This window comes from Scomber japonicus, chromosome 4, assembly GCF_027409825.1.
Source record: "Scomber japonicus isolate fScoJap1 chromosome 4, fScoJap1.pri, whole genome shotgun sequence".
NCBI lineage: Eukaryota > Metazoa > Chordata > Actinopteri > Scombriformes > Scombridae > Scomber > Scomber japonicus.
Window position 1 is genome coordinate 8,828,151 of NC_070581.1, and position 9,467 is coordinate 8,837,617.

A 9,467-nucleotide genomic window follows, 5' to 3' on the forward strand; every position below is an offset into this window, starting at 1 on the left:
GTCCTTTGTCCTTCCTTCCCTCCTTTTCTTCCTTCCCTCCTTTCCTTCCTTCTTCCCTCCCTCCCTCCCTCCCTCCTTTCCTTCCTTCCTTGACTCGAGGAACACAGAAGGGTTAAGCAGTCACCCATTGTCATGAAACAAGATGTGATGAGTTTTAACTGAGTATTATCTGTGAGTGTGTAATTGGATATGGCTCTTCATCTAGGAAATCATCAACTAAAATGAAAGTAAAGAAAGGCGAATGACAATAGTATCAGAGGGTGGAATTTTACTGAAAATGCAAGAATATTTACACGGACTTAAATCTACTTTGAGATATGGGTAACCTTTTGCTACATAAAATGACAGAAAATGTCACCAATTGCTTTTGACATTATGGCACTGTTAAATTAATCTCTATGGCTTATAATGCACAAGATGTGTATTCAAGAGGGTGGCACATCTACCAGGTAACATATTCCCCAAATCATTTTCATATACAGTTAAAGAGAAAAGTAGTGCATATCATTTAAATAATATAAATAACGTTTTAATGTAAAACAGATCATTTCCCAGACTTTGATTGTTGTTGTTTAGTTGGTCAGTGTCTGGGAAGCATTCTTTCAAAGACGATGCCTAGAACTACAAACATGGCTGCTGCAAACAGTTTTGGTCGTTGCTCTGGATCTGCTCCATCACCTCGCCTCTGTGTTCCACCCCATTGTCCTGCTGCTCCTCTTCTCTGTGTGTGTGCTCCTCTGAGGTGGTGATCGACATCGCAGCATTGCAACCCTCGTCAGTCCTTCCTTCCTCCTCCTCCTCCTCCTCCTCCCCTAGCGTTTCCACCTGCTCTAATCTGCCCTTTGAGCAATCGTCTTCCTCTCTGTCACCTCCGCCAGCACCTATCCTTTTCGCTTTTCTCGCGAACCTTCCTCTCCTCCCGTCATCCTCTCCGTCCTTACTTCCCCCGACTCCTTCGACCTCGTCTTCCTCTGCCTCTTCGGTCCCTCCTTCGTTTCCTGAGCCGTTCCCTGCTGCTGGACATTTGTGGTCTCTGTAGTAGCTTTGTCTGGTGAATCCCTTGTTGCAGGTGGGGCATCTGAAGCGGTAGTTATCCGTGTGGGACTGCTGATGCTCCAGCATGTGGGCCCTGCGACTGAACGCCTTCTGACAAAACAGACACTTGTAGGGCTTGATACCTGGAGGAGAGACAAAAAAATGAGATTTCGCAAAGTTTGACGCTGACAAAAACTATGTATTGGTATTATTATTATTGACTCACCAGAATGTGACAGAATGTGGGCCTTGAGTTTGTCAGGTCTGTTGAATTCTTTGGTGCAGCCTACATGTGTCCTGATGACAAACAAAACAGTTAGCATAAGATGTCATTGTATTTTCCAAATTATCTAGAAAAAAGCAAGAAAATCTGAAAGGAAATAATAACTAAAGAATAACTAAGAAAGTTGAAGGTTAAAGAATGAGTGACTTCAGCTTTCCATTGGAGATCCTCACCTGAAAGGACACTTGTATTTTTTAAAGGGTTCGTGGATGAGCATGTGTCGCTTCACTTTGTCCTTCCTGTTGAACGTCGCCTCACAAAGGGGGCATTTGTACGGCTTTTCACCTGGAACATAGAATCAGTGTCACACTCACACCTATACTTTGATTATTGAGATGAGTAATCTTCCTAATATTAACACCAGGTGTGTCATAGGTACCTGAGTGAATACGTGTATGCAGTTTGAGGTAGTGCTCTGTCTTAAAGGCCTTCTTGCAGATCTGACACTTGAACCTCCCTCCGATGCCGTGAGTGGGAAGGTGGCGTCTGAAGTATCTCTCGCAGGGGAACACCTAATTGACAAGAAGAGAACAAATCAGACACTGAACAAGGTCTTAAAATGTGACATTAAAAAAACCCCATTATTTAAACATTTTAAAGTAGTCATGGTAGATTTATGGCTTCTGTAACTTCTAGTGTTCAATTACCTCCACAAGGATTGCAGATGACATTTAAGACTCTGTAAGTATACAGTGCGTGTTTTGTACCTTTTGACAGTGTGGGCAGGGAAAGCTGTGTGAGGCTGTCAGTAGATGCTGTTCCAAAGCCTCCTGGGTAGAATATCTGCTTTGACATTTCACACACCTAAAGTGAAGCACAAGAAAAAAGAAGAAAGTCATACCAGAGAAGCAAGAACATAAAACAAGCAAAGAGATGTCGGTATTCTTCTCCATTCTGCTATAAATCATATAAACTCAATACACAAGGAAGAGTGGTTGAGCTGACCTGTAGACTGTGGTTTCTTTACGTGTGTTCTGCTGTGGGCAGAAGCAGTGGGAGTACTGGTGGACTCCCAGTTCGAACAGCGAGGGGAACACCTTGCTGCAGAGGTGGCAGCGGTACGTCAGCTGCTCCTGGTGCGTCCTGATGTGCTCCAGGAACTGATCCAACTTCTGGAAGGTCTGGGAGCAAGACTTCAACACACATTTATAAACCTGCTCCCCTTTGTGCTGAGTCAGGTGGGACTTGAGCTGGAAGTAGGTTTTGAACTTGCTGGCGCAGAACTGGCACTGGTAGGAGCTGTCGATCACAACGATTTGTTTGGTCTGAGCCTGGCACTGTTGGTTCTGGTTGGACTCGTGCATCTGGACTTGAGAGTGCCCGTTCTGCACCTCTTCCCCTCCCCTGCCCTCTGGATCCACCTGGGCCTCAGTCACACTCTGCTCCAACTCCCTTGGAGGTTCTGCAATCAAGTGTACTACTAACTGTTAGTGCTGCAGTAGTAACGCTGATGCAGGATCAGTAGATGTTACTCATCTTTAATTCATAATTGACATCATATCTAATACCTGTTTGAGCTGCCTCTTCCTCTACTTGTGTTTGACTGCTCTGCTGCTGTTGTCGCTCCTCCTCTTGCTCACTTTGCTGCTGCTGCTGCTGCTGCTGCTCTCTGCCCGCTTCATCTTCATTGCCTGACACCGGCACCACCTTTACTGTGATAGGTAATCTTGAGACCGTGCTGGCTACACCCATAGGCCACACCTTTAAGATAAAGACAGCTGATGTTACTGTGTTGTTGGCATTATTGCGTTCACAAACTATGTGCATCAGGGGTATGCTGACATACTTTTTTGGATATTTGGACTCAGCTGGACTTTAGCTACTTTTATGATGTACTATTTTATTATTTTTATTCTTATATTACATTAATGTTTTTATTTCTTTCCTCTGTTCTTTTTTTTAACATTGCTCTATGCTCTTTTTATGTTCCTTTGATGTGATGTAATTTCTTTTTATTGTAAAGCACTTTGAGCTGCATTTATTGTATGGAAGGGGCTATACAATTAAAGTTATTATCATTAGTATTATTAATATTATTAGTAGTAGTATTATTATTACATTTTCGGGGGAAGCATTGCCTGAAATCTGTGGTGAATAATTTGAAAGAATTTCTATGCTTAATTTTAATCATATAACATAAACATAAATATTTGATCCTCAATAGGGAAGTATAGATGTGAAAAACAACAACAACAAACTCTTGAGAACCTTGTGTGTCTGCATGTGTTTCTTCACGTTGGACTTCTGGGCGAACGCTCGGCCGCAGACGATGCACTGGAACGGTTTCTCTCCTGTGTGGCTGCAAAAAGTAGTAGATAGTAGGAAGTCATGAGTGGAAGGCAGCAGAGATGCTTTCCTCTGAGTAGAAGTCTATGTTTGGATTTTTGGACAGCGACTCACCTTCTGATGTGCTGCTGAAGATCAAAGTTTTTCGAGAAGATTTTGTCACAGAAATTACACTTCAGCTTTGGACCTTTGCCTTTCAGCTGCTCTGCTGAGGAGATGCAAAATGTATCCAATCAACAGCTTTAACACTCTGGAAAACGATAATATGAAAATACTAGGGATGTCCCGATCCGATATTGATATCGGAAATCAGTCCGATATCAGCCAAAAAAGTGAATATCGGATTTTATCGGACTGAATCTAAAAACTCCGATATAAACGCTCCGATATAAGCTGTCCATTTACCGCTCCAGCACTTCTATAATAATAGGTGACTCTGGTTTGATCACACTCCAACACAGTAGGTAGCGGTAATGCCCCTTAATTAACGTTGGTGCCGGCCGCGGAAGAAGAGCGTCTCTGATCCAGCATGCACAGCCCACGTGATCACAACAACGACAACGCGTGTGCCTGCAGCAAGGTGTAGTGATGTCGGCTGTGTGGAAGTATTTTACTGTAAACTCGGACAAAGACGTTGCAGCCAAATGCAACATTTGTCAGGCGCAAGTGTCCCGTGGAGGGACAGAACCGGAAAGGTTCAATACAACCAACCTCATCGCACATTTGAAAAAACACCACAAAAAAGAACATGAGGATTTTCGCGTGAAAAAAAAAATCTCCACATTATGCTCGGACTGCAGAAAGTGGAGGAGGAGGAGTAGTAGTAAGGGTAGTCAGCACTGACTGATTATTATTTGTTTTATGCTCTTGTTATTAGAGTGATATGTTTATTGTGTTTACACTCTATTCTTCAGTGAAGACTAAGAGTAATTACTACATTGTTTTGGGCACAGTCAGTCAGTGAAACTGGAGCTGTGTGAACTCTTAACTTAGAGCAGTTGGACAGTGGACAATATTGTGTTGTTGTTGTTGTTTTTGTCCCTGCCCACAGTTGTTTCCAACATATGCTGACAGTAAAAAAAATAACTGGAGTGAACTTGAATTGTTTGCACTTTAAAATTTAATTTATTCTATTCAATTGTATAATGATGTTGGTAACCAGTGGTTATTTTGCACTTTAAATATAACATTTTGTTTTTATTGGATTTGTTGAGGTAATACTCTTTTATTTATGTTGAAGGTTAAAATTTATGTAACCAATTGGTTAATAATAAATGGGTCAGTTTTTCCTATACCTACTGTTGCTGACTATTGTTTTCTGTTATATCACTACAACATCAGTAACAGTAACAGTAACATCACTTTATCAAGCCTTTTCTAACATTCCACACAACAAAATAAGGAATAAATATATGTATGATTCGTGCCTATATCGTATCGTATTGATATCGGTATCGGCCAATACTCAAGGCTACAATATCGGTATCGTATCGGAAGTGAAAAAGTCATATCGGGACATCCCTAGAAAATACTGCAATATTTTTCTCCACACACACACACACACACACACACACACATACCTGTGACTCCATCTGGGCTCTTTTTGCTACACCTCGGTCGTTTGGGGATGATGACCTTTTCAAAGTCACCCAGCTCAGTCAGATTGGCGGTGATGCTGCAGGTCTTGGTTTTGGTGCCCTGTTTTCCTGGACTGTAGACAGGAGGGGTGGTGTATGACTGGCTCTCCACACACTGACTGGGCACCTGATGGAGAACATTATCCAATTTACTACTTTTCAACACATTCTTCAGTATTCTTTTTGCAGCCAACAACTTCTTTTTTTCTCCTGCAACAACACCTGGAATTAAATAGTACATTTGTGCAAGACTGACTCACTTGTATAGGATGGAAAGGCTGCAAACCCAGGGTGTGGATCTCTGCACTACCACCCCCAGCCATATGTGGCAGTGTGCTGTACACCTGGACCACTGAGTTGCTGTGGCTCGCTGGGACTTGAGACGAGAGCGGCTGTTGGGTGGGCTGTGCAGCTGGAAGGGGGTGGGCTGGTGTCTGGCCAGAAGGCGGCAGGGGGTGTGAGGACTGCTGTTGCTGTTGTTGCTGTTGTTGCTGTTGTTGCTGCTGCTGCTGCTGCTGTTGTTGGTGATGATGATGATGGTGGTGGTGGTGGTGATGGTGCTGAAGGTACGAAACCCCAGCTGTGTGCATGCTGAGGTTACTCTGAGAAAACAAAAAGAAGTAGATAGATTATTAGTGAAGCAACATACTGTATATTTATTGTATGCTCAAAACAGAGAGCGTGATATACAATACAGTGCCAGGCAAGGCTGTAGTGCTTCTATCCATTCTGTATTACCTGTATAGGTGTCTGCATGGTGGCCATAGGCTGGTCAATGGAAGTGAAGGCTGAGATAGCTGACATGAGGATATCATCGCTGACCAGCACGTTGCCTTGGACCAGAGTGTGTGTCAGAGGGGAAGGAGGGACTGTGATGTAGGTGGATACCTGGTGCATAAGTGGGGAGAACACAAACATAAAATATACTGTATGTCTGTATTTGCTTTCTTTATATAGACTTCATGTAAGTGAGCAAGCATACTTGATTCCCTCATTTACCTCAGTGTATTATTTCTTTAGTCAGTGGCAGCAACAAATTCTAATTCATTGCATTCCTTTCTTTAACAAAAAATGTAATAATAAAATATCTGTATATTATATTTAATTATTCAGTCTGTTGTTTTTTATTTTCCTTATTTCTTCTATTTCTTGTTTATCCTCACTATTCTTATTCATATGCTAATTATTGGTGTGTTCTATGTGTTTATTATCCTAGATTTAAAAATATGACCCAATCTAAAACGAATTACTCATGAACCATCATCAAACTGACCACACAATTTTCCAACAACCCCAAAATAACCTCTCTTTCTGTTCCCACCTGTCTGTTGGCAGGAGTCTGTGGTCCGGAGCTGATAGAAGGGACGGGCGTGTAGGCGTTGCTGGAAGCCAGGGACACTGTGGACAGGGAGGGGGCGCTAGACTGGCACTGTTCCCTCTTGTGTGTCATGAAAGCTGGCAGAGAGTTGAACTGTTTTTTACACTTCCCACACAGGAACACGTCCTCATCGTCTGTAGTGAAGGACAAACAGCAAAGGATGTTTAAGGCAGATGCAGCAGAAAACCATGGAGAGAAGAACTAGCAGACAAATCATACAAATAAAAGTCAGTTTGTATTTACGTTACTGTATTAACACACTGTACTGTATTACCAATTCATAAAACATAGTCGAAATCAGTATTTTACTGTAATCCCATTGTTTTACGTAAGAGGTTTATTTTTGCTATTCCAAAAGTCCCTTCTATATCTGTCTCCAAGGCAACTGTCCCATGTTACTCCTTTAAGCTGGTCCTGATTGAGCGTCATGGGTACAGGCCATGCCACCACTTACCCTCTAAACTTCCCTCACAATCCTAGAGAGGGGGCTTGGTGTCCATAGAGGTTTTTGACTCATTTTTCTAGTCTTTCTACTCAACTGGAACCAGTTTTTCTTGTAAGATGCTGACACAAACATACAGTTTATTGTGATGCTTTCAGGGACTGTGGCTAAAACTGAGCCGGAGATATTTTACTGTAAACACAAACCAATAAATATCATAACTTGCTTGAAACTAGCTGAATCAAACAATAAAAACTAAATAAAGCATTAACTCTTAAGGGGGAAAGTGGAGATTCAGTTTAACAAAATAAACTCCATGTGTTCAATGAGTGAGTTTAAGTATTGAGAGATTATGAGACAGCATTTTCTTACTAGTCCACCTGAGCTACACAATGCCTCTGAGGAAAACCCTGATGTGATGGAGCTTGTAAAGTTGAATAATACTAGTATCCTGTTGCCTAGGTTCCCTGTGAATAAAATAAGAGAATAACATTTCCTGTCTTGCAACCTCAGCTATTCAAAAGAAGCATGTTCCATCTTCTTAACATCATCTTTGTGCATCAGCTGGTATTGTGTTTGTGCATTTTAAATGACACACTGACTTCAGGCTGGTTACCTATATGTACTTACCCATAGACTGGATTGTGGGCGTCCCAGAGACATTCTGGTTGTTTGGGTCAGGAACTCCGCCTTGGCCATCCAGCAGTGACTGGACCGCCAACACTGTCTGGTTGTCCATGCCTGAAGAGGAGGATAAAGAAACATGTTATATGACATATTCAGCCAAGCTCTGCTGTATCTGATATTTATTGAGCAGCTGGTTATTTTGCATGGACACCTCTGGATTAGTGAAGTGAAATCCTCATTTTGTATGCTTACAGTGTAAACTGTCCCTGATGTGCAAAGACACATGGTCTGTTAATGTTTGACACAAACTTAAATGATTGAAAATGAAGTCGAGTTTATTGTTCACCACTGCAATTGTATTTTGTTGTCTTATAAGTCCATGGGGCTTGGCACTTTTATGTGCATGACACAATAATGATTTCTAGGTCTATTAAGGGTTACTAAATGACATATTAGTGTGTGCTTCAAGTCATGAACAGCAGCTTTATTCATCTCTTTATACATGTTATTACACACTGACAGAGAGCACACACATGTAATGACTACTACTACTGATACATACCTCAAGAAATTAAAATACACAGAGCATAAGGTTATTATAGAATTCTCTGTAGACAGACAGAGACACAGTGATAGTCCTTGTAGATACACTTGTATTATAGGAGTATTACAGTGTGCTTTTATCAGAGAGGCCTGCTGCTAAAGCATGAAATACAGTCTGAATTGCAGGAAAAGGCTCATATCGTTTAATTGCCTGACTGCAACAGGGTAAGAATATCTCAAACTGCTCATAAGGTCTGAGCAGTAATAAATCTGTTCGTTTGTTTACAACCAGAGACTCTCTCCCTGGCAAAAGGATGTTTTGATTGTTATAACACAAATAGACGTCTTCACGTGGGTTTTTAAAGGCTTTTTTGCATATTCAAATGTACCTGCTATACTAACGCTGTTTAAAAAGCAAGTGCACATTTTTTCTAGACGTAGTTACGTGGTTATTAACAAATTATTCCTACCTTCGAGCACTTCAAATATTGCCTGCGCCATCTTGCAGTTCTCCTGCTGCACGCTATAGGCGCTCGATTAGCAGTGGCTGCCTGCTCAGTGACGCTCCCTTCACACACAAAAACGACATCGGAAATATTATAATAAATAACTTGGAAGCAAATATTTGCTGTATTAATTGTCACAATAGACCGACAGTAGAGTTGAAATTATGTCCCAGTTGGAAGTATGGGGTGTTGTATGTTGTCGTCTGAAACAACCAAATTACATCGGTTTCGGTTTTTTGGCTCTAAATAACAATGTCACGCTGTGACACACAATAAACACAGAACATGACACTTGAGTATGTGTTGAGAGAAAATACATGTTATATTTAACAATATTAAGTGAAAGAAATCATATTTTCATTTAAATGAAGGTAACAAAATAACATGGTGCTGATTCATCTGTTTCCTCTCGTTGAATTTAAACGCACCTTCACATCGACAAATCTGCGCTCGCTAAAGATGACCGACAACAGCCTGCACCAATCAGAGCCCGTCAGTCTCGCCCAACGGAAGATTCGGCATTTCAACCAATGGTAGCAGTCAGAGTGGCGCACGTGCCGGTTTCGCGGCAAAAAAGATTTCGCGCGAAAACCGTCCGAGCCTTGTTTAGATGTAGATCAGCTGGGACAATAACAACAATAACAGCCGATAACGGGGTCCTGACGGCGCTTTTAGAAACGGACTGTACCCGGCGCGAGCAACCGAAGGACTACCGGCGGCTGTTTTAAAG

The 9,467-nt window shown here is 41.8% G+C and overlaps 1 protein-coding gene across 3 annotated transcripts; it reads right to left on the minus strand.

Moving 5' to 3' along the window:
- Window positions 1-259: 259 nt before the first annotated feature.
- Window positions 260-8,732, minus strand: znf341 (zinc finger protein 341). 3 transcript variants are annotated; one of them, XM_053317213.1, is made up of 15 exons: window positions 8,702-8,732; window positions 7,692-7,802; window positions 6,563-6,753; window positions 5,980-6,129; window positions 5,502-5,843; window positions 5,185-5,368; window positions 3,719-3,809; window positions 3,527-3,617; window positions 2,827-3,019; window positions 2,264-2,735; window positions 2,026-2,122; window positions 1,698-1,830; window positions 1,492-1,603; window positions 1,262-1,332; window positions 260-1,178 (listed from the first exon to the last, which is right to left on the minus strand). In XM_053317213.1, exons 1-15 carry the CDS (start codon window positions 8,730-8,732, stop codon window positions 622-624), a joined length of 2,826 nt encoding a protein of 941 aa, XP_053173188.1. In that variant the 3' UTR covers window positions 260-621. The 3 variants fall into 3 exon arrangements, with proteins under 3 accessions (XP_053173188.1, XP_053173189.1, XP_053173187.1); XM_053317214.1 differs by having other exon boundaries at window positions 2,264-2,720; window positions 3,719-3,812; XM_053317212.1 differs by having other exon boundaries at window positions 3,719-3,812.
- Between the last annotated feature and the right edge of the window lie 735 nt (window positions 8,733-9,467).